At 39.7% G+C, this 26251-nt stretch overlaps 2 protein-coding genes across 2 annotated transcripts; one reads left to right on the top strand and one right to left on the bottom strand.

Moving 5' to 3' along the window:
* The first annotated feature begins 3850 nt into the window (after positions 1-3850).
* pdcl3 (phosducin-like 3) lies at positions 3851-9150 on the top strand. Its single transcript, XM_082507394.1, has 6 exons — positions 3851-3956; positions 6236-6353; positions 6502-6592; positions 6935-7078; positions 7947-8155; positions 8582-9150. Exons 1-6 carry the CDS (start codon positions 3951-3953, stop codon positions 8725-8727), a joined length of 714 nt encoding a protein of 237 aa, XP_082363520.1. The 5' UTR covers positions 3851-3950; the 3' UTR covers positions 8728-9150.
* A 128-nt stretch (positions 9151-9278) lies between these two features.
* nms (neuromedin S) lies at positions 9279-14110 on the bottom strand. The gene is made up of 7 exons (XM_082507397.1): positions 13725-14110; positions 12060-12106; positions 11601-11657; positions 10880-10906; positions 10734-10787; positions 10226-10300; positions 9279-9497 (listed from the first exon to the last, which is right to left on the bottom strand). The coding sequence occupies exons 1-7, from the start codon at positions 13960-13962 to the stop codon at positions 9465-9467; spliced, it is 531 nt and encodes a 176-aa protein (XP_082363523.1). The 5' UTR covers positions 13963-14110; the 3' UTR covers positions 9279-9464.
* Between the last annotated feature and the right edge of the window lie 12141 nt (positions 14111-26251).

Raw genomic sequence — 26251 nt, 5'->3', positions numbered from 1 at the left:
CTCGGTGGCTGAATCGACTTCCCGTAGCTTTACATACAGAGCGGAGCGGTTACGATTGAAAATGAAACAACATAAAAATATAACTCATGGACCACAGTGGTCTTTTTAGAGCAGGGGTGTCAAACAGAAGGCCCGTGGGCCAGAATGGGCCCGGGACAGACCCTAATCCGGCCCATTGGATGGCTTTGGAAGAAAGAAGGAGAGCATAGATATTTTTACTTTTAATTGTATTTTCACAGATTTTACAGCTTTTCCTACTCATAAAGACCCTCTCATGGTCATTCACACTACACAAGGTAAATAATTCATAGAAAAACAAATGACACAGAATGTCCAGCTTTTTTTCTACTATAGACATTTCTGTAGTTTTCTGTTTGTTTTTTTGAAAAAAAACAAAAACAAAAACAAAGTTTAAAAAAGTAACAATAATAATAATTTCTGTGAATTAACAGAAACTTTTTTAGAAACTGTTTTATATTTACAGGAATTAGTTACCAGAACCTTTGGTGTAATTTTACACATTTATTTATTACAATTTAAGCCGAAAGAGCCAAACTGACAGATTTCTTTCATTTAGCTTCAAGAGCAGCATTTTTTTTTATCATGTAGAAAAACTGAGATGTACTGTTGAAACTGCACTACTTTTTTAAATTTTTCACTTCAGCTCAAACTGAGCTGTATGTGTGCCATGATGTAAAATGAGTGTGACATCCCTGCTTTAGAGTATTTGTTAATGTGCAGCTGTCGATGTGACGTTTGTGGAATAATTTTGAACTTAGCCACTATAGCCACAGCCAAAATGTTGCTTTAAAAAAAAGAAAAACCATTATTATGCAGAATATTCTCAGTCACATGTTTTCCTCTTCAAACTCACACGATCCAGTCAAAGAAACAATAAAAACAGTTTAACAGAATTAAACTCACCTCCCACCTTTATTTAGCCAGCTGTGCCATGTAACTTCAATATTTAATATAAAATAATGTCAAATTTCAACATTCAACAATTTCAACAGGAAAAACTTACTGTAATTTAAAAATAATAAATTAACCCGCTACAGTAGATTCTTATGAAAACAGTCTGCTTTGGATTTGATCTTTGGCTCTCCTGCAACTCTTTTAACCACATCTGCCAATTGTTGCATAAGTTTCCACATGAGAGAGGAAACTTAGATTTACTGAGATCAGCCGCAGCAGATTTTGAGCTAAAGAGCTAATAAATAAGTGAAAATGACTGTAACGTGTTCTGCAGAGTCTAACTTGTGAATGGTGGTCAGGTAAAAGCTGGAAAGTAGTTGTGGTTTGTTAGTAACTTACACAGCTATAACACTTGTACTTTGATTAATAAGTTTAAAAAAAAACGCACAGTTTGTGAAAAACGGGGTCAGAGTGAGAGCTCTTCACTTTATTTTGTCCTGTTCCGCATTTCACCAACTTTCCCTTCCGCCAGTTCCGGTAGTGAGCCAGTGACCGTTCTGTGATTGGACCTTCGCGTGAAACAGCCCTCAGGTCTGTAAAAAAAGAGTTTCTGTGAAAAGTGACACACTGAAAGACTGTCAGTGGAGTGGAAAACAGCTTTTTATGTTATAGGACTTGTAATGTATCCTGTATCCTGTATAGGACCTGGATGATAAACACTGGAAATGTGTAATAAGGAACACATAGAGAGATAATATAGGATATATTATCCCGACAGATCCACCGGCAGGTGCACTTCACACCTGCTTCCATTAAAACCCACGCTCTCTGACACTCCCACAGTGTGGGTTGAAACTGAACCACGCAAGGTTTCACTCCTGTTCTGTGTCACTGCAGACTGCGATTGCGCTTTGTACTTGTTTTATCAAACAATCTGCTGGATCCTTGGCTTAAGGTTAACTGTAGGTTGCCCGGGATGAACAAAACCTGTTGCAGCGGTGGGCGTTTGAATGAACAGTTTCACAACAGATCTAAATAACTCTAAACCTCTAAAATTAACAGAGTATATGACATAAAAATAACTCTTTTGTGGGCAGAATGTGCTTGAAGCGAACCACCCCCACAGCACAAACGACCTTTATGATAACTCGATTAAACACAGATTTTTTAAGGGGCCAATAAACCAACCCATTCATTTGAAAATAAAACTTCGGCTCCTTTATTCACAAGGGGTCGCTCGACATGTTTTGACTGGGGACTCTCTTTTTTTGTCCTTATACCGGAAGCCCTTCCTGAGGTAAGCCCAAAGGGGTTTCCTGTGATCAAACCTGGGGCCTTTTTTTTTCTAAGGCACATCTGTTAAACACCACACCTTCAATTTTTGGATATTTTAATGGTGCAACTTGACAGGCAATGTTGACATTAATGAAGCTCCCAAAATAAAATTATAAATAAAATGATAGCCTATAGGGTGAATCTGGGGCTTTGAGTAGTTCGCTTTCCGCCCTCCTTTAACAGTGACAGACCAGCAAAAAGAATATATCTATATTCATATATAGTCACATGTGATTATTTTTGAGCTCGGATGGATGGCAGTGGTGTAAAGCTGAGGAAGAAGGGGAAGAAGAAAAAGAGGAAGTTAAGTAAACAAAATGACCGCGGTCAAGCGGAAGGATCTCACTGTGTTACCAGTTTCATGCAAACATCTATGAAAATCTGTGAATAAAAAAATATGTACACCAGTACTTACTGTTATTGTGTGCATAACGTGGCACCTATCCGTATATGAATCGCTAATAACCTATTCACTAATTTTTTAGTAATGTGCTACAGGTCTACCTAAAAAATCAGTCAGACAACTACAGCTCATTCAGAACTCTGCTGCTCGAGTCCTCACTAAGACCAAAAAAGTGGACCACATCAGTCCAGCTCTGAGGTCTTTACACTGGCTGCCTGTCCGTCAGAGGATAGACTTTAAAGTTCTGATGCTGGTCTATAAAGCTCTGAATGGTTTAGGACCAAAATACATCAGTGACCTCCTGACCCAGTATGAACCTTCCAGATCCCTCAGGTCATCTGGATCTGGTCTTTTATCAGTTCCCAGAGTCAGAACCAGACACGGAGAAGCTGCATTCAGCTTTTATGCTCCTTATATCTGGAACAAACTCCCAGAAAGCCTCAGATCAGCTGAAACACTCAGTTTATTTAAATCCAGGTTGAAGACTCACCTGTTCTCAGCTGCATTTGAATAAAGCACCAAATCCACACTTTTAAGCTTAAATTTCAAAACTTACATTTAACTACTGATTTTATCTGTTTTGATTTTATCTGTTTTGATTTTATATACTGTTTTGTTTGTTTGTTAATTAGTTTGTTTGTTTGCTTGTTTTAATCAATTTTAAATCATGCTTTTTATTTGTTTTTGTTTCTAATGTCTCTGTAAAGCACTTTGAATCACCTTGTTGTTGAATTGTGCTATACAAATAAACTTGCCTTGCCTACACTTGAGAGGCTTTGCGTTGTGTGCCCTTTTTACATCCCACAGTAAATATTGTACTCTTTGTGTGTGTGTGTGTGTGTGTGTGCGCGCACACACACACACACACACACACACACACACACACACACACACACACACACACACACACACACACGGCACCTGTTTGGATTCGCTCTCAGCAGCCACAAATGGAATGCTCCGCTCTCATTCCTTATATGGGCATATTGCGCCTCAACAGGAACTTGGTGTCTCTGTTATTATTGTCCTCCCCGTGAAGCGTTTTTTTCCCAGTCCTTCTAAAATCAGGAATTTTTGTTTTTATACCACAGTAAAAAAAAAAAATTAGTTCAGTAAATGTTTGAGACATTATATAGATAGTTACAGGGGGCTATTTTAATGCTGGGTATTTTTTGTGCGCATGTGAAACAGTCACAGGTTTTTGTTTCCTGTCGGAATCGATTTGGCTGCGCTCCTTCTATTTCCGCGTCTGGGAGGGGAACAGTGGTGTGATTTCAGAGAACTCTTATCAGTCAAAATGCAGGTTGGTAAACCTTCTTTAGTTTGTTAAAAGTCACAGCGTACCGGCTGTGAATGAGAATACTTAATGTCATTTAAAGCCGTGTAACGTGACGACTTAATTTTCTAGATATTTAGCCAGCAGTGTCTCTGAGCACTCAATAGCTTTACACTTAGCTAGCAAGCTAGCCCTGTAACACTTCAAACCAGTTAAAAGGTCTCGGAATAGTCTTGGACCAGAGTTGAGACGATTACTGTCAAACTAAAAATAAACGTTGGCACACGAAGACTTTTATATGGTAGCAGATTTGCTAAAATATTTTGTGGAAACGATAAAAGAAAATGTAAAAACTTTTAACCACTGATAAATCCAGTGACCTGTAGTCTTTTAAAAATGTTTATAGTTTATTTGAGTTTAATAAGTGTTTATTAAAAGGGTAAATAACAAATAATGTTTTGATGTTAACTTTATAACGACCTGGAGCCTATACTACGAAGCGAGTTCAACATACCCAGGGCTGTGTTTCCGTTATCTGGATTCACTCATTCTAACATTGGCTATAAAGATAAGCAGTCACCCAAAGCTGGGTATCAGCTTGCTAAGTCACATCAAAGGGGATCTATTGACCAATCTAGTAGGGACGTTTCACGGATCATGAGGCTTTTCTTTCGCAGAAAATGATCCCAATGAGTGCCCATAAAATATGATCTGCAAACAAATCCACTCAGTTTGTGATCAAATAGGAGTATAGCAGAGCTCTTATACATTCACTTTAAGCAACTATAAAACACATCCAGACCCATAGAGTGCACATGCCTTATCTTAGTCCATAGCACTATCTAGGGCTGCTCGATTATGGCAAAAATGATAATCACGATTATTTTCACTGAAATTGAGATCGCGATTATTTGACGATATTTATTTAACCCTTTAAGACCTACTATAGAACCAAGTCCGCCAGAGCTTATATTATTTTTTTTTTACATGTTGTAGTGCCATTTGTGGGAGCATTTCAAGTTGCTAAATAACTGTTATAGCCCATATTTTAATAATATGTATGCATTAAGTCCATAGTAACTACATTAATTGCAAAAAAGTGCAATAAACTACAAAAAAATTTATATCGTTTTTGTTTTGTTTTTTTACATATATTTCTACTTGGAGAAATTTAAGAGGTTTATCCCTCAAAACTTTAAATACAAAAAAGTTGCAAAAAATAGTTTACAACAACAGGAAATTTATTTTGAGTGTCTTCATAGTTTTATTTTGGAGATACACCAATTTTTATATACTGCAGGAAAAACAAAAAAAACAATCCTATGATGCAAATTTGCAAAGAAAACAGCATGTGCATCAAAATAAACTATTTCCAGCAGTGCAATTTGAGTTCTAAGCATCCCAGAAACTATTCAGAAAAGTCAAACATGACCAGTATAGGCTTTTAAGGCCTACAAGTAAAAAACTACATTTCCGCGAAAATGACGTCACTTCCGGTTTCGGCCAGGAAATGGCGGACATGCGACAGTTCGCGCTGACGTCTGTTTCACTGTGGGAAGTGTTACGAACAGCTGATCGGATCGGCAAAGCGTGTTTCTGGAATATTATGTTTTTGTTCCTGCAAGCGCTTTTTATGCAATTTTTGCAAAGCTTTATGTGGAAGGAAACTGTGACCGAGGACAAGCTGATGGCATCAGTTGTAAGTACAACTCCTCCGGTTTCATATGCAAAACAAATTATTGCGCTAGCTTACGCGGTTTGGGTTCTACAGGGATTTAAAAATAGTTACACAAAACGGAGCGTGCTGCTCTGACCGGATTTAAAGGGTTAACAATGACTTTAGAAAATAATATAAAATAGTGTGCAACACCACTGAAGTTTTTTTTTTTTTTTTTACCTCTCTTTTCAACCAACGGCAGTCACTCTCCTCTCCAAATAACTTCTGCTTAGCTTTCTGAGCTTCCCTCGGGTCCTCTTAATCAGCGGTCTCCAACCTTTTTTGCGCCACGGACCGGTTTATGCCCGACAATATTTTCACGGACCGGCCTTTAAGGTGTCGCGGATAAATGAGGGAGGGGCTAATAATCGGCTCAGTCATTTTTAATGATCGTTGAAAGCCCAGATCGTAATCGTGATTAAAATTCGATTAATTGAGCAGCCCTAGCACTATCTTAGCTTATTTGTTAGATCAAGTTAACTCGTGGAAGTAATTTGTTTGCACAAAGACTGACCTTGGAAATGTCATGTTGTTTTTTCACATCACATGGAAACCCAGATTAAAAGAAACCTTTTTCTTTTCTCTTTAGGACCCAAATGAAGATACAGAGTGGAATGATATTCTGAGAAAGAAAGGAATTCTTCCTCCCAAGGAGACACCTAAGGAGGATGAAGAGGAGGAGCTGGCCCTCCAACAGCAGTCTGTTGGTAAGAGAGATCAGTCATTCTTTGTAGCTTAAACTGCAAAAGGCAAATTTTTATCCAACCTAACATAGTTTGCAAATGCCAGTTAAATGCACATGAAATATTCAGATGTATTATTTGATATGTTAATGGGTTTTTTTTCTCTGATCAGTTAAAACATATGAGGACATGACGTTGGAAGAGCTAGAGGAAAATGAAGATGAGTTCAGTGAGGAAGATGAAGCAGCCATTGAGATGTATAGGTAAACAATACAACAACTGGAGCACAACTCAAGTAGAGTGGAACAAGAATAAATAATTTCAGCTTTATGCTGGTGGTTAGTTGCCTGTTTGTTTACACCTTCTGCTTGCACCCATTAGACCTCTTGATCTGTTATTTTTTTGGTGAGGTACTGTTAAATTATCTTGGGAAAAGCTGATTTTAACTAGAATGTGGTAGTTAAAAGTATACTTAGTATTTTCTGTTGGTCATGAAAAAGAAAACATTTTTGCTAGAGAAGAAAATCTCTGTCTTAAACTTTTATTGTGGATTGATAGTCATGTGAGTTTGTCGGGGTACTGATGTAGGCTGCGTCTCCTTGCAGACAGAAGCGTCTTGCCGAATGGAAAGCAACCCAGATGAAGAATGTGTTCGGTGAGGTGGCAGAAATCTCTGGACAGGACTACGTCAAAGAGGTCAACAAGGCTGGAGATGGCATCTGGGTGGTGCTGCACCTCTACAAGCAGGGGTAGGTCATCCAGTAAGCATGAATGAGGAAAATATCGAGTGAAGTTTTTCATTTCGTGTTTATAAGGGTATATTTACCATTAATCTCAGTTATTTTACATGCTTTTTCTTTGAATAGACTTAGCACTTCCAGGTTGCTGTTATCATTAAAATGTTTTAATTGAACAGTCGGATTATGTTTGTCCAGTTTTATATATTGCAGCAATTAAAATGCTATTGAACAAAATCTCAAACAAATCTACTCTCAAAGTTAGAGAGAATTTATTTTTGGTGATGTGAAAAGCTGTTCTAAGTCCAGAACACTTCATGGTTGGAGGTGATCCTGGTATTTTGAGCAGGTAAACTGCAAACCGTTGCTGTTTAAAATACAATGTCTTGTAATTCTTAAAATTAAATTCTTTGATTTGTTAAATTACCTCAAATTTATTTGATAATGTGTTATTTCCATTCTTTATATGCTTCTGCTTAGATATGAGTATTTTTTTTTCTTTTCTTCATGCACTTGGTTGCTGTTTGAATATCTGTTTTTGTGTTTTGTAGTTTGGATAAAATAAGAAGGGATCAGTTAGCCAATGGCAATCTGGAGATTTTGTAATTAACTAACTGGCCAAATAATTAATGCCATTGGGCCATCGTTGTGGCTCACGTCCCCAGTACTGTGCCTAAATGTGATTCGTATTGGTATAACCATTCAGTACTGCTGATCTGATGCTGTCTATTTCATATTCCACACACATTCACTTGGGGCAGGAAACAATTACTGACATTAACATTAACTGACATTACATTAAAAATGAGCAACTGTTGTCACAAAGTTTACCACCAACAGGTCAGTCTGATGTTTTCTCTCCATTCATCTCCCTTACCAGCATCCCTCTGTGCACCCTCATCAACCAGCACCTGAGCACATTAGCCAGGAAGTTCCCTCAGACCAAGTTCCTCAAGTCCATCTCCACCACCTGCATCCCCAACTACCCCGACCGCAACCTGCCCACCATCTTTGTTTACTTTGAGGGCGAGATGAAGGCCCAGTTCATCGGTCCTCTGGTCTTTGGGGGCATGAACCTGAAAGTTGAAGGTAAGAGGCGACTTGCTGACAAAACCGAACATTTTTTAAGCACAAAACTAACTAACTGACTGTAGGCCTGACAGACCTATCTCTGAGTGGATACAATGATCGTTTTGTGTTGTTTTAAACTGGAAAATATCAGGAAGTAGGTACACAGGTGTTGGCATTTAATCTGAAATTCGTTTTGTCATGTTTTCATTTTTCAGCAGTTGCACTTTTAGTCAGGCAGTTTGGTTTTAATGATAGGTACTGTTAGAATTCTATTAAGTCACTAAAGCTCGTTTGAGAGTTATGAATTTATTTTCAGTACATCTCAGTGTATTGCATGTAACTTTGGACGCTGCAGTTTGTCAATCTGTTGAGCGATATTGCATCGGCTATACCTCATGTTATGCGATTGAAGTGTCTATAATTCATGTTGTGTGTCCCAATCAGAGCTGGAGTGGAGGTTATCAGAAACTGGAGCCGTGAAGACAGACCTGGAGGAAAACCCCAAGAAACAAATCGAAGACAAGTTAATGTCATCGATAAGAAGTTCACTTCATACACGAAAAGACAGTGACTCAGAGGATGAGGATTAAAAAAAAGTAAACACCTGTAACTTCAACCACAAAAGCCGTGTGACAGCTACATGGAAAACACTGCGAAGACCTTAAAACCGAGCAGAGGGGGCGGCTTCTCCTTTGTCAGCATGTGCGTTGTGTGTTGTAACCATGTAGGTGGCGCTCTTATACTGGATCAGTCCTGTATTTGGACAGGCCACTGGGCTGCTGGAAAGTGTCAAACCTGCATTATGATCATCCTACAGTACATTTCAGCAGGGGAAACAACAACTGTTTTGTAATTTGAATAAACATTGAACTGTATCAACTACGTCCTCACAAAAGCATCACAGACGAGTTTTAACTTTTTTTAATACCGTTTCATGATAATTATGTCACAAAATGTACATGTACATTTAATTCTGGTAAATTAAATGTGAGTTCACCTCTTTGCCACAGCGATCAGTGACGGTTTTGTGTTGTTTTGTTTTAGATACTCATGTCTTGTGTAACAATCTGCCAAATTTGCTTGGTGACAGTTTCCGTCCAATGACACCAATTTTTTATTTATTTTTTTGCATTTGCAAGCAACAAGACACACGGCAGCTTTAGCAACACACTTCAGTTTTTTTCCAGCTGTACAATCAAATTGTTTTTGTTAACAAAAAAGTTACAGATGCTGTTGCGTGGTCCATCAGTTGATTTTGAGTGTGATGTCCGCAGGTGGATCTGCCAGCTGCTCTTCTTCTGATACGTGTGTGTTTGTTTGTTTCCTTTTACAACATCCCCTCTGGCAGACCTCGAATCTTCTGTTTAATTAGCAGGAGATGAAGAGAAAGAGTCAGTCACTACATTGAACCTGAGTAGTAATGCAATTAAAAGTGATACATGCTGGCTAATTCTTAATCACTGGTTCACTACTTCTTCACTACCTGAAAAGGTTAAGTCTTTATAGGCAGAAGAGAAATGAGTGGAAAGTATGGGGTGTGTGCGTGTGTGTGTTTTCGAGAATGTCTGCTGTATGTGCAGAGAAGAGATGAAAATGTTTCTGCTGTTTTTAGTCTTAATAATGGAAAAAATGCACATTTTCACTTTAGCGCCATAGTTTTAGCATTTATTATATCTCTGAAGTGTATGGAGTCAATTTTAGAGGGGCTAAAGGACAGTTTGGGCAACTTTTTCATGTGTGCTGTGCCAAAAAAATTTATTTCCCCAAATTTTAATCTAGTTTCTTAACTGTATTGTTTTGCCTACTTAGACATTTTTTAGTGAGATGAAATGAATTATGGGAGCAATAAACAGTTCCTGCTTGAGCAGCTCAAAACCCCTTCAGCTTGCAAACACTGATTAACGTGAATGGCTCACCAGCCAAAAACAGTTTACTACCTCCAATTGTTAAGTAGGAAGCTTTAAAAGTCCCTAAGCTTGAGAGATGACCTCAAATGTCTGCAGTTTTTCTATCCGCTTCATTCATAACCCTGCTCTGAAATCTCCAAGTAAAAAAATCAGTTAAAAGCATTCAGATCTGTGTTCTCACCAAAAGTACCACTTTCTTCTTTCTCCTCTGGGAAAGCTTTGGTGAAAGTCGCATGAGAGGGTGAACTGAATGAGACTGGAGGAAGAAAGGGAGAGAGCTTCATGAGGATCTGCTGAGTAGGCCAAAAGACCAGAATTTCGCTCCAGATTTCAGTATTTAAAGTCGCATTTGCCACCTGCTGTCATGCTGTATCAGCTCTGCGAGCGAGCCGACAGCATCCAAATGGCCAGCTCTGAAACTGAAACTTACTTAGGTTTGTTTGCCGTTTTCGGGGGTGAAAAAAAGAGTCTTTAGATTCGTTCACTTCAACAGGTTTTGAATAAAAATTCATGATCAACCTGAAAGCCTCAAAGCAGATGTTTTGTGTTCTCCTTTTCCACCCATGCTGCCAATTGAAATGACCAAAAGCAGTTTAAGCACTGCATTAAATTAAAGCAATAACTCTCGAAAATGACAAATAAATGGAAACATCAGACACTAAGTTTGATTGGTTTGCTCATTTGCTCACCTCTTTTTGTACAGCTCCAACAGAGTTGCGTGCTTTGGAGTAATGAAACAGGAACTGGGGGGGGGGGAGCAGAATCAGTGAGCTGGTGCTGAACAAACAGCAGAAATGATGGAAAAGTGTAAAGACAACTAGGGAAGAAAACCTACTCTTTTGAAGACATTCTGAACCTGCTCCTGTGGGGGAAGGAAAACAATTAGGCATTAATAACAGAATTAAAGTTCTCACACTCTATCCTGCCTCCATTGACTCTTGAATACAGTAAACAGGCAAAACAGCAATAATTCAGCAAAACGTAAGAGAGCACACAATGATTCCAGCTCTGTTACTTCCTTTGGGTATTGTGGTATCATGTCATGTTGTCTTCCTGTTGACTCGGTGGCTCACCTGCCCACTCCATAACTTCAAAAAGAGATAAACTTGGGTAGCAACCCAGACACAGTCATGTTTATCCTGCTAACCGTCAGGATAACCGTCTAAAACTGTCTTTTTTTAGAAGCACTTTTTTTTCATCTCGTCATTTCTCCTCTTTGTACTTCTGCCTCTGCTGTGATGTAATGTTTCTTATTTAAAGGACGTGCATTTGACACAGCTTGCTGAAGAGAATTGAAATTTGACATGTGACCATCTATTGAACTGGACTTTTATTTTTTAAGGATTAGTTTGTCAGCTGTGGTTTGAAGGTATGGTTTTTCACAAGTCAAGCATTAAAAGCAGTTTTTAAAGTCATATAGTTTGTGATCATACGTCGAAAACCCCTTTAAAGTGTTAGCATGAGGCCTATAGCATAGAATAGAATAGAATAGAATAGAATAGAATAGAATAGAATAGAATAGAAACCTTTAAAGTAGCTTTAAAATGTTTGCCTACCTCATTCTGGTCTCTCCGCAAGACACCACTCAAATCATCACTTCTGATCCCTCGCACCTGCAGACAAACAGTACACTTATTTACAGCTTGAAAGCTGGCAGTGAATGCAACATAATACCTTTGACCAGTGATTTTTCTATTCTTACTTCTTATTTTCCCATAAAACACAACATCAACACTGTTTGAAAGTAAAATAGAACATTTGTACTCAAACTTCTAAGTGTCTGTATATTTCTTGTCACAGAGTTGCTCAAAGCACCGAATGTGTGGCTGAGTGCAGATGACACTGTTCATCAAACTGGCAATAAGTAGTGCTAATTACACAAGAAATGTAGACCAGAATGAGTGGATCATCCACTAAGTTAGGAGGAAAATAACAACAGCAAAAACAAAAATTGTAGAGACTTTGAAAAATGCCTCAGTGATGGAGGGATGATTGTAAATGAAGAGTCTCACTACCTTTTGTAACACTATGCCGTCTTCCCACTGATCAAGAGGACTGGCATCTGGATAAAGATACACATAATGTTAGTACTTATCGATCTTTTTATAGTAGGGCAGCATAATTCAATAAATGTAATATTGTAATTGGACTGATACCACGATGTCATGCATATGTAGTCCAAAATAATAATTTAGAAGTCCTGTATCATCATTTATTGTATTTTTATGTGTTCAAATTTCATATTATTAGTAAGCCTCTAATATGAGGAGGCTGCTGGTGTATGTTTGATGCAATACTACATATGACTGTGAGGCTCGGGCTGCTCATGAGTGACTGTTATCGAACGACATGCTGAAAACGTTCAAGCTTTCCTCAATAAGCATCTTTAAGCTGTCAAAGAAACATTTCAGAATAATAACATACAGGTTGGAGATAGTGTTATGAATTTCAGAGATCTCATTAAAAAACCTATTTGGACCGACATCCACTGGTTCTGTATCATTTCATTTACAATTTTCTCCATGTTAACATGTTGCTGTCTGCATAGATGTGCTTACGTCACTGTGCGTTTCAGAGTTAAAACAGAGCGCAACATTTTAATATGAGGTCAGGTAAATGCTTTCCATCCAGGTATCACACTCCTTCATTTAGAAGGGAAATTTATTTGATAAATCATTTTAATAGGGGATCGGTACTTGTAATAGAGTACGTTTTACATTGATATAATTCTACTGGTACTAAATTTTAATAATAAATGCATTTTTTTCTCTTACAATGAGTCATTTATAAAAGATTTCCCCAGTCTGAGCAGAGCACCCAGACTGGAGTAAGACTGTACATATTGTACCAGTTTTTGCACTTGCACACATTATGACTTTTTTTTAAAAAGTGGGATAACCTTGAGCTAACATCACCTATAGGGGAATTTATGAAGAATTATTATTAATCAGAATCATACATTATGCCTATCACATCTTGGTGTATCACCAGTCACCATTCATTACATCACAATCCATTCACTACATACCAATTTTATACTTTTGTTTAAAATATCCAGTGAAGAAGTCTTATTAATTAAAAAGACTGCGCAAGATACTGCATCTTTGAGTACAAAGCACATCAACCTATATTTATTAGCTCATTATGGATCTATACAGCACTGATAAATCATTCAGTGACAATGAATGATTGAGTTAGAACTTATTAACCATTTCAATGTTGGCTACGTTGTGTTACATTGTGGTGTTAGTCCCTCTTTAATTGCCTCTGAATCCACCTATGCATTGCTTTTTTTTTTAACATATACTGAGAGTTTAAGTGCAAGCTGAAATAGTCCTACAACTATGACTCAGATATTCCTTATTTCCTGAAACCAGTGATGAAGCCTATTTGTTATATAGTGAGCTGGAATTTTCCACTTCTTGCATCAGGATTAGTATACCATAAATAATTATTTTAAAAACTTACACTAAATGTACGACTGGCTTCATAACTTACAGGCGCATTCATAAAGATATAAAACCTTAAAAAATGCACTCAAAATTACACTTTGCTTATAAGCGATCACCACTGAAAACAACTTTTAGAGCATGATTAATTTTAGCTGCCAAAAACAACTCATGCACCTTGACGATGGTGCTGGTTTACATGTATCTGACTCAGTATCATGCTTCACCCACCTGTTGTGCTCCAACATCCAAAGCAAATGAATAAACACAGCAGAAAAAGTTGTTGCACAGCTGACAGAGTCATATCTCCACTTTCTTCTTCTTCTTTTTTCTCTCTGTGTTTGAGGAAGGTCTGCTTGACGTGGCTCTGCTCTCCGGTCTCGTCTCCTAACAGCTGTGAGTGTTCTGAATGCATTGCCCTCTGCCCGCAGCACTTTAAAAGCACGCAACTTTGCTGGCTGACATGCATCTCCTCAGGTGGCCAATCACAAACACACCAATCTGAGCATCAGCAAACCCGCTTGCGCAATCTCCAACGCACCTTGCACTCCCTCCATCTCTCTCTCCCTCTCTCTCTCTCGCTCCACTCACAGGGTGTAGAGTTGGAAAAATACAGAGCACTTGGAATGTTGAGCTCTGGGAGTATTGGGCTGTTTTGCTGCGTGGACTGACGTCAAGTTGATAACAAAGATATGACTGGTCTCCTTCAGGAAAAGGAAAGTGGATGGTGAATCTGATTAAGAAAAACAGCCAATAAACTGCATTAAATGTTAAAAAGATTACCAGCATTTAATGTGAACTCCTGCTGGGAAATCGTTATTAACGAATGATAACTGTATGAGGTACTCACATATCGCCTAATTAAGATACAGAAACAAATGGACACTCTCAGGTGATTCCAAAGATCTGCAGCTATAAATGAATATGAAGATTCATGCTCTCCTGTTCTGGTCTTGATGTAAATGTTACTGGGATGCGATTGGACGGTGATTAATTTTCATATGAGGAGATTTGTATGAGCTTGAGTAATATGGTATGTTTGCTTTAGTCAAAAAGTTCTGCTTTAAAACAACCTAAAACAGCATGTTGTTGTTTCTGCTGGGTTATCACATGCTGTAGTACGTTCTTACAGGACACATTATTTCTAAATGACTTGTGTTAAATCCTGGCAACCCTGGACTTGCAATATTCCTGTCACTTCAAAGATAATCTGGAAATGTCAGGGAATGAGTCTCTGCTTCGGGAAAACCAAGAATTGAGCTTTAACTTGTTTCAAACCCCTTTAGAAGCCTCAGCAGCTTCTAAAAGTTTCTGAACACAAGAGTTTCATCAACTAGGGAAGTCTAATTTTTCAGCTAAATCTTATTCTGAGAAAGTAAGACTGGCCTGGCATCTGTTAGACTGAAAACCCTATGAGAAGCTACAGGGCAAGTTAAAGCTTGCTAAAGCTTCCTGAAGTAAGCATTCATAGATAGATAGATAGACCTGAAGCCTGCATACGTTGTTGTTTTATTTAACAGATTAAGCAGCACACCTTGTGTCAGGTGGTGCTGTGACGTGGACACTGTATGTTATTCTTTCAGGGATTAACTGTTCTGATCGAGTAGACTGGAGGCAGAGCACTGCACTCATATTTCCCCTGACACTGACACCAGATTTTGTACCAAAACCTACTAATAAAGGTGAATCTGCATTGTTACACCCTGGAAACACTTAATTTTTTTCTTATTCATTGTTTTGGTTTTCCTATTTTTTTTTCCAGCGATCAACTCACAGGTGATTAACACCCGATTCTGAACCTCTGCTGTGTTTTTTAACCTCTTTTTATTCATTGTTTTGGTTTTATGAAAAAAATCTGTCCCACAAGAAGCAGATAATCTGTTATCTGTGATAGACAGACTTTCGTTGTAGACAGGCAGAGAGGAATATATTAAACCAAAGGTTACAGACAAAAATGATCTAATATTTTTTGATAATCTATGATTATCTCTCACCCCAACCGGTCGCAGCAGATGGCCCCACCCTGTCCTCAGCCTGGTTCTGCTGGAGGTTTCTTCCTGTTAAAAGGGAGTTTTTTCTTCCCACTGTCACCAAAATGCTTGCTCATACGGGGTCATATGATTGTTGGGTTTTTCTCTGTATGTATTATTGTAGGGTCTACCTTACAATATAAAGCCCTTTGAGGTGACTGTTGCTGTAAATTGGCGCTGTATAAATAAAACTGAATTGTTTTTAATACCTTTTGCTTAAAAGTCTTCATAAGAAATCTGCATAAGAAAGACGGACACTTTTCAATGATACAAATACTAATTTTGTGCATTCATATTTTGCTGTTTTGCAATATGTTTTTATCTTTCTGTAGCTTTGCTTTTATTCTGTTTTGCATGACTGTGGGTACCAGTGCATTTACATAAACCCTGACTGAAAAGCTTAAACCTTAAACATAATTTAAGTGATTATCAAATGAAAAGTCTACTCAACCTGCTGATTGAGCCTCTTTGTCATGCAACAAAGGGAAGGGGGAAAAAGCAATAAACTCAAACATTGTTTACTCTTGAATCTTTCAAGTGTGCGTATATGAAGATCTGGTAATCAGGGGTCATCTTGTGTGATTGCCTTGTACAAAAACAAAGGAAATGGGAATGACTGAATCACAGAGAAACAGTTGATTTGTTTCTCATTTTGAAAAATAGACATGCTCCATTCCACGGCACTTACGCAAAAACCAAATGCTTGATTTAAAACATACAGCAATGACGGATCTGATGAGAAATAAATGGTTATTTTTTCATTTGTACTTTCAGTTTAGGTAACACGTATGTACGTACCAGTTTTACCTTTGCTATTCAAAGGAAACACAAAAAACTATGATACCAAGCTAATGAAGTTTTTGAGTAGCAAACAGTGATATAGCAATAAGAAAATTTGCAAAAATGATGACTTATGTAACTTTAACATTGCCTTTTACTACTTTTAAAATAAAATAAGGATACTGGGGTTTGACACGGTGACCGCCAAGGTGATTGCTCTCTGGTTCGGTACAGCTTTTATCTGTCACACACATCTTTGTGCTAACAGACAGGTGTTTCATTAAGTCTCGCTGAGGTGGCCATACTTTTCACCCTGTCAGAAAATAATGATCATCACATTTTTCAGTAATCTACGTTTGTGGGCTACAGTCAGAAGATAGTTCTTATTTTCTGTTTGGGGTTGGGTGGGTAGTGTTTTTCCCTAAATGGTAAATGGACTGGTTCTTATATAGTGCTTTTCTACTCTGTCTGAGCACTCAAAGCGCTTTATACAACTAATTCATTCACCCAATCACACCCATTCACTTCTAAGCTTAATTGCTAAGTATCTAACATTCATACACATCCACACTCTGATGGATGCATCAGAGAGCAACATGGGGTTAGGATCTTGCCCAAGGATATTTGGCATGCAGACTGGAGCAGCCTGGGATCGAACCACCGGTTGATCTGCTCTGCCACCTGAGCTACAGCCACCCCAAATGAGCAGTAGAGACTGATATATTAGATAAATCATATCTGTTAAAGCAGAGCTGTAGCTATAATGTAGCAGCTTAGGATGCAAAACCATATTTTTCAGTCTGTGGTCTCCTGTGCTTCCAGTTCTGATCCTTTCTCTTGTGCTTGTGCTCCATGGCTGGTCTATGGCTGCCCATCTGGCACACCTATCTGGCACACCTGGCTCCAATCACAGTATCACCAATCCTCCACCCTCTCTCAATGGCATCCCCTCTTACCAGTTGCTATAGAAACAGCCTCCTCATTTGTTGTTTTAAGTTTTCTGTAATGAATTCCCTCGTGATCTGTGGCGCTCCAACGTTGACTCTGTTCTGCATGTGCCAGTCAGATGCTCTCTTTGTTCAGTCTGCCATAATCTCTTTTTTTCTATATAGTTGTGGCCAGGTTCTGACATTACTGGAGTTTTTTTTTTTATGTTAAGAAATATAGATTTTTGTCACATAATCTTATCGTCTCCATGTGCAGGCATGATTGCCGCCTAGAAATAGACCACGAGAAGGTTTGGGTTTTCTTTTTATATGATCCTGGGCATCTAATTGCATGATGCAGACAAATAGGAGGCATGTATTTTAATCATTCTGAAAATAAAGTTCAAAATGTTAACCTACAACAGGTGTGTGGAAGACAGGACTGTATATACACTTAATAATTACACAGCAAGACACGGAAAGGAGAAGAACTTGGCTGGAAGTAAATTAAATTTTAAAAATGGCAGAAGAGTGAGCACAAGAGGGCAAGAAGGATGTGCTGAAACAAGGCAGAAAGGGCACTAGAAGCGCAGGAGAGGATAATTAGTATAAAATTGATGTAGGAGCTAAAAGGACAAAAAAATGATATCATACCAGAATAACAGAGGAACAGAAACAGAAATGTAACAAACATGAAAATTCAAACTTCAAGCATTAGAAATGTCATTGAAATGTGTCAGTGCAGGAAAAGCAGACAGTGTGAAATGGTTCTACTGGTTCTTCTAGAAAAATATTCACTGAAGTCCCAAATATGCAGCTACTTAACTGTCTTCATCACTGGTTGTGTGGTATATGTCACACAGTGGAAATTTGTATTTATCTTGTATATTGTTTTTATTCTGATTTTTAGTGTTTATTTATGAGTGTTTTATTTGCATGGTTTTATTCTGTTTCTATTGCATGGTTTTTAGTGTTTTATGTGACATGGTTTTTATCCACTGTGGACTGGCTGCACATGGGACAAATTAGCTGATAGGGACCACCTGCTGAGGCAGGGGTGTGTCCAGAGGTGGCCTATCAGCTGTGTAAAGACCTTTTAAAAACAGGCTAGCTGAGCACTGAAAGAGAGGCCCCAGACTGGAAGGTTAATGCGAGATGGCCAGTGTGATGCGGCGACCAAGTCCTGACCTCATGGAACGGCAACAATAAGAGACAACGCGTGTGATTGGCAGCAGGGCAGAGGTTTACCTCTGCCTGCATTTGTGAGTAGGGTCTCTACTGTTGTTTACTGGGTGCAGCTGGATTGGGAGAGGGTCACCATGGCATGAGCCAGGGCCGCTTCTGGGACCATTGTTCTGGCCCCTATTTGTTATGTTGCAGGACACCGACGCAAGGGGAGCTGTGGCGGTGGTCACATTATGGATTCGGGTGCAGAACGCAAGCCGGGCTGGGAAGTGATGGGCCAGCGGAAGGACAAGAAGATGGGTGGCTCTTTCTTGTCTGCTGAAGACGGGGCTGGCGTGGACTCTGCTCTAAACGAGGAATTCCTGGCCTGCTGATGGACCCATAATGAACATGTGGCCTAATTATAGCAGGGGGGGTTTAGTGAATGTAGAAAATGGTAGTTTTATGGGTTTTAGAATTGTTTTTAGTAGAGAGCAAACATTTTATTATGTACATTTTAAGGGTGTTTTATTTGTGCTCCCTGGCCTAGTAATAAACTGTTTCTGATCAGACCTGCTCCCTCTCTGTGCCCGTGGTATTTGACTCGCTTTAGTGTCCGCCGCGCGTTACATTAATGTAACGCGCGGCGGACACTAAAGCGGTCGCGCCAGAATGTCACGCTAAAAAGAAAGATTCTTTAAAATACAAGGGGGAGCAAGCGAGTCAGATACCACGGCTGCCAATCACACGCGTTGTCTCTTACTGTTGCCGTTCCATGAGGTCAGGACTTGGTCGCCGCATCACACTGGCCATCTCGCATTAACCTTCCAGTCTGGGGCCTCTCTCTTTCAGTGCCCAGCTAGCCTGTTTTTAAAAGGTCTTTACACAGCTGATAGGCCACCTCTGGACACACCCCTGCCTCAGCAGGTGGTCCCTATCAGCTAATTTGTCCCATGTGCAGCCAGTCCACAGTGGATAAAAACCATGTCACATAAAACACTAAAAACCATGCAATAGAAACAGAATAAAACCATGCAAATAAAACACTCATAAATAAACACTAAAAATCAGAATAAAAACAATATACAAGATAAATACAAATTTCCACTGTGTGACATATACACAGGCCTTGTCCACCACAGGACATCTTCACTTCAAACCCTCAGCTACTGGATTCTTCTGTCTGTCCAGAAACCCTTTAAACTCAGTGCTTGTGGCCATATTGATTAAAGAAACTCGATGAGTTTGGTATCATGTTTCTATTTATCTGTTGCCAGTTTTATTTAGAATAGATCGTGTCCGAAAAAAAAAAAAAATCAGTTTCCATGTTACAGGGGGTTGAGTTGTTTTTCCAAATGTGGACATGCTTGTCAGCGACACCGGACCCATTAAAATTAATGAATTCACGTTGCAGCATGAGGTCACAAATACGGATTGCTTCTTCCAGGAAGTCAAAATTAAAAATTTCACAGGATCTCTAAAGCTGTATCACTGCTTTCTTGTAAACAAATGAAACTCCAGTTCACCGTGACTGTTGCGCATTATTTGTATACTTGAAGCCTCAAAAGCAAGTTTTTCCTCATAAACTATTCGATTAGGTGAGATTATTGAAACTATTCTGTTTCTTCCACCCATCCATCCCCAGCAGCCTGCTGTCACTCTGTGTTCAGCCTTTGTTGTAACTGATCATCGGTGGAATAAGGTGAAACCAATTCAAGAATATGAATCTCACTGAATATGTTCTCATGTGTGAATCTTACAGTAAAGAGGAGGCCTCCAGAGTGCTGCTAGCTGCTACCAAAAGCTTCACAGTGTAATTCTGACAGCCACTATTTGCAAGATTAGAATATTTGAAACCTGAATCCAATGAATCAGGAGACATTATAGCTCATCATTTTCTTTCCATCTTTCAAACCTTTTATTGTTATCTTCACTACCCTGTAGAAAGCGAACCGTAAGTAACATGATCCACTGAATATTATTAAACAAGTGAGACAGATACTATTCAGCCTCTGAGGAATTCACGTCTGTATCACCACCTGATCTGATTTTTCACTCACTGAGGTGAGAATTAAATGCAGCTCTCTATCGTTCCACCCATTAACAAACATCAGAGCTGAATTTTCAGCACTAACACGAAGATTTCTGAACACTACCCGTTGACCCATGACAGAAATATTTGTGTCACACTCTCATGGCAGTATGGCGCATGATGCTTCCCTGAACAAAAATTGCCCATTAGCATCCCAAACACTAGTGATGTAACTCCCCGTGGTCGTAGGTTGACGTTTGTGCCATGACGGTACAGCTGCTGCCTATGGGTGCACACGGCGGTGTGATCCAATGAAGAAGTGTCCTGCAGTCTCGAGGTTCCCAGTATAGCATTTAGGCTGATTGGTTTGTTGCAACAGCTGCTTCACTACTATGAATCTCTTGAGACGCTTTTATATTGGATAACCCAAGCTTGCTGCCTCTGTTTGTGTGTGTGCGCGTGTGGCTATGTGTTTGATTTGCTGCTACATCGCTACAACCTCCTAAAGGTTATGGGTGCTTGATTGCGTATGACTGCACAAAGACAGAGCACCCTTCTTGCGTTGTATCACTTGGAGACTAGAAAGAACAAAGCAGAATGGAGAGCAAAGCGTGAACCTCATCCACCCACCAGATGTCCGCTGACTTCTGCGCCAGTTTCACAGTGTGCTCTGTTTACACCCACTGGCTACTTTGTTAGTTACACTTTGCTACTGCCAGGTTTGACCTCCTTTGGCCTTCAGAACTACCAAAATTCTTTGTGATACAGATTCAATAAGTTGCTGGAAACATTCGACGGAGATTTTGGTCTTTATTGGCATGATAGCATCACACAGTTGGGCCATATCTAAGCGTCGTGCTGTGTATGTTTCACTATTCAAGATAGGACGGATCCATGTGTTCATGTTGTTTATGTCAAAATCCGACCCTACCACCAGAATGTCACAGCAGAAATCTATCAGAACAATCTTATCCAATTATCTACTGTCCAATTTTGTGAACCCATACGAAGTTCATCGGGTTCCTGATGATAGCTGATGTGAGTGGCATCCAGTCTTCTGCTGCTGTACTGACCTTACTTTGGGTTTGATTCCATAAAAAGTGACAAAAACATTAGCATCCGTTGTGCGTGGGAAGAAAACCTCTTTTTACAGCGAAAAAACCCCCTAAACTTCCAAGCAAGCACCGAGTGCGCAACGACGTAATGGGAAATTCACAGAGAAACTCGCGGATTCTTCCACTGACCGCTGCGGCTCACCTGCACCAGGGTAAACCTCCGCCTACCCCACTCCTGCTTTACAGGTGAAAATAGAGCCAAAGGACCGCTAGTCTTTGACTTTATTTTCTGCTGTGTTTTACCTGCATCTATTTGAAAGAGTGAGTGTAAACACACCAAAAAAATTTTTATTTTATGTGCTGGAATGTGCAGAAAATAGGTTTAAATATTAAACAAATTTCTTCCAGTCAGAGAATGTTGCATATAATTAAATTTTTGCTTGATGCATAAAGTTAAAAGATTAAAACTAATAAAACAAGTTTTAAAAGGAGATTTTTCCATTTGATTACATTTTGTATGATGGATTATGCAGAAAAAGTAGAATTGGGCTGACAGATCTATCGCTTTATCACCTATTCAGGTTGTAAATCGTGTTTTTAAAAGTAATTAATTACTTTTGAAAATAAGTAATCAGTAAAGTAACGGGATTACTTTTTTGGTCAAGTAATCAGTAATTAGTTACTGATTACTTTTTTCAAGTACCTTGACCAACACTGTTTGTAACAACAGAATACAGAAGAGCATATCCTGAGTTTCAGTTACCTTTCCAGCAGCTTATGGATATTTTCTCTCCTTCGGGCCAACTTAAAAATGGTTATACAATATATATGAGATCCCAGCATAGCAGCATTTTCTGAAATACATGGACCAGCTCATCTGGCACCAACCTTGTTCAGTGTCACTTACATCACTCTTTTCCCCTCGTGAAGATCCTCAGTTTAAACATCAGCAGGCCGTCTTTTCACCATGTCTGGATGCCTAAATGGATTGGATTGGTTGCGTGTGATCAGCTGGTCACAAAAGTGAAACAGAATGGTTGCCAAATTGAGACTGAATTTGCCAACCGTTGTTGAGCTTCCCTTCTGCTTTTAGTTATCGATGAAGTGTAATTGCAAAGAAATAAAGATGTAGGCCTAAGAGGCTCCAAAGATCTTTTAAATTGTTTGTCTGCCTTTCAAACCAACCAGAACAACAGGAAGCTCCTCTCCAGAGTCAGCGTTTAACAGAAAAAAAGATTCTTGATATTCCATTGTTTTCTGTTGGGGTGTTTACCACACACTGGCATTAACGAGTGAGTCCACATCACACTGTTGTTAAGGCCCATCAATGCTCTTCTCCTTATTAACCCCATAACTCAGCTTGCCCCGCCAGCAGGCATTACCTTTAAAATGACCCACAGTGTCGTATCTCACATGGTCGATGCAGCGCAAGTGCTCCTCGGGGAACCTGAAAACACATACACTTTAAAGGGCATTGCTCAACACTTTTTCGTGACCTGTGATCAAATTATACATATATATATATATTTTGCTCGAGGATGTGCACAGTAACATGATTTGATGCTTTAGAAAGGAGACAAAAGTTGCTATTGTTTCTATTATTCTTTTGATTTTAAGAGACTTCTTATCACAAGAGGTAAAAACATCATGAAGCTGGAAATGTTTGATGACACCTCAAGGGACATGGCAGAGCTACAGTAATTTTCTAAAAGTTATAAAATCCAAAATACTGAAAATATTTATTTTTCTTTGGCTAGCAGCATAAACTGGGACTCACAGTGTTAACTTTGACCTACTTGTCACTGTTAAATGGAGCTGTCATGAGAATCTAACAATGAAATATAAGCAATTGGTTTTAGTTTGTAAACTCTGTGGTTGAACACAGAAAACAAGAAAAAAGGAATTTAATAAACCGTAACCTCTACCATGGGTCTGGTCCTCTGTTATGCTCACATGGTTTGGCTCTACTTGTCCCCTTAAAAGGAGGGTAATTGCGTTTATCCTGTGATGAAACATTTTCATCGTGTCTGTAGTGGTCTCTTCTAGCGACACAGCCCCATCCATAGGGTGCGGCTGAAGGCTGGCTAAAGAGTTTGAAGAGAATGAAAATGATGCGAATCGTATGCACAGTCTGCAGTTCTCAACCCAGCTGCATGTGTAAGGGAGACTTGAGACTGACATGTTACTCTCAGTCCCAATCATCAAACTAATAAATAAAATAAATTAATTAATATTTTTGGAAGAATGGTTTTACATCCCTCCATCCCTCTTTTGCACAGTTTTACTGACCTTTTGCTAACTTTAGCCTCAGCTGACCGGCGTGGTATCCAGAATGAGAATCTGCTGCTGAACCCCAAGTACAGGGTGGGCCATTTATATGGATACACCGTAATAACATGGAAATGGTTGGTGATATTAAAGTCCTGTTTGTGGCACATTAGTATATGTGAGGGGGCAAACTCCTCAAGATGGGTGGTGACCATGGTGGCCATTTAGAAGTCGGCCATCTTGGATACAACTTTTGTTTTTTTCAATAGGAAGAGGGCCATGTGACACATCAAACTTATTGGTAATGTCACAAGAAAAACAATGGTGTGCTTGGTTTCAACGTAACTTTATTCTTTCATGAGTTATTTAAAAGTTTCTCTTTGTTCACAGCCATTGACATGTCGAAGAGGTTAACACGTGAGGAGCGGATCTAAATTGTGTTGATATCTGGTGAACGCAGTAACCGGGTCATTGCAGCAGATTTCAATGCAAGACACCCTACGAGACCACCCATCTCCCATGCTACAGTCAGCAAACTGCTTGCTAAGTTTCGTTAAACTGGTTCAGTGTTGGATTTGCCAAAATGTGGACGCAAGAAAACTCACTAATGAAGAAACATCAGTGGCTGTCCTAGCTTCATTCAGCAAGAGCCCACAGCGTAGCACTCGCCGCATGTCACTGGAGACTGGCATTAGTCGAACATCCCTTCGGCGGATATTAGCTACTCACAAATGGCTCCCTTACAAACTCCAGCTACTGCAGCATCTCAACGAGGATGACCCAGATCGGCGCACAGAATTTGCAGAATGGGCAAAACAAAAATTGGAACAGGACCCTCAGTTCACGCAGAAGATTTTGTTCAGTGATGAGGCAAACTTTTCTGTGAATGGTGAAGTTAACAAACAAAACCACCGCTATTGGTCTGACACTAACCCACACTGGATGGATCCCTCCAAGACTGCTGGAACAACAAAAGAGATGGTTTGGTGTGGTATATGTGGTATATGGGGTCCATTCTTCATCAATGGAAACCTCAAGGCCACTGGATATTTGAAATTGCTACAAGATGACGTGTTTCCCTCTTTATGCACTGAAGCTGGCACGTTCCCTGAGTTCTTCCAGCAAGATGGTGCACCACCACATTATGGGTGCAGGTCCGAGCATTCCGAGATGAACAGTTTCCTGGAAAGTGGATTGGTCGTCGTGGGCCAGTTGAATGGCCCCCAAGGTCTCCCGATCTGACCCCCTTAGACTTTTATCTTTGGGGTCATCTGAAGGCAATTGTCTATGGTGTGAAGATACGAGATGTGCAGCACCTGAAACTACAGATACTGGATGCCTGTGCTGGCATTTCTCCTGCGGTGTTGCTATCAGTGTGTGAAGAGTGGGAGAAGAGGGTTGCATTGACAATCCAACACAATGGGCAGCACATTGAACACATTTTATAAGTGGTCAGAAACTTGTAAATAACTCATGACAGAATAAAGTTACATTGAAACCAAGCACACCATTGTTTTTCTTGTGACATTACCAACAAGTTTGATGTGTCACATGGCCCTCTTCCTATTGAAGAAACAAAAGTTGTATCCAAGATGGCCGACTTCTAAATGGCCACCATGGTCACCACCCATCTTGAGGAGTTTGCCCCCTCACATATACTAATGTGCCACAAACAGGACTTTAATATCACCAACCATTCCCATGTTATTACGGTGTATCCATATAAATGGCCCACCCTGTATTTCAAATGTTGTTTGATGTGTTGTGCATTCTACATGCCTTGGTTGTAACAAGTGGTTGTTTGACCTACTGTTGTCCTCCTACAAGCTCAGGCTTTCTCTTTTTGAACCATTCTGTGGGAAAATCCCAGTAGATCAGCTGGTTTAAAATAGTCAGACCGGCCTAACAGGCACCATGCCACGGTAGGTACCTGTTCAACAAGTGGCTAAGCAGGTGTACCGAGCAAAGTGGATGTATATAACTAATCAAAAAATGTAGGTCCTTTGGCTTTTTCGAAACCCTTTTTCTTGATCACATGACATTTTCCACTGAAGCCAGAGAAGGAAAGGAGGTATTTATAAGGCTGTGATTGTCAGGGATCCTGGGTCTGAGCGACCCAGGATCCCTGAGCAGTTATGAATTATATTATTATTATTATTGTATGTATATTTGGTGTTGCTGTCTTTCTCCCTGCTTGTGTGTGTGTGTGTGTATGTGTTTCTGCGGGCGCCTTCAGGCCTGGTGGGTGTGGCCCTGCTGACGGACTGGCCACGCCTGAAGCCACACACCTGCTGCTGATCAGGCCTCGTCGGGGGAGCTACTTAGGAGAGTCTTGGAGCTCCCACCGACCTGGGATCATTGCTTGAGACTTCTCGTTAGTCACCCCGTTGTGCTTGGTTAGTGTGTGTATGCCCACGGTTCTATGTGTCCTGACAGCTGCTTCTATTGTGTCCCCAGGAGAGGGGTGGAGTGCCAGACAGCAGCCAGCACGGGGGAGTGCTGA

The sequence above is a fragment of the Aulonocara stuartgranti genome (genome assembly GCF_965226115.1).
Source record: "Aulonocara stuartgranti genome assembly, chromosome: 16".
Taxonomy (NCBI): domain Eukaryota; kingdom Metazoa; phylum Chordata; class Actinopteri; order Cichliformes; family Cichlidae; genus Aulonocara; species Aulonocara stuartgranti.
This window is presented reverse-complemented; position numbering and strand designations above follow the sequence as displayed.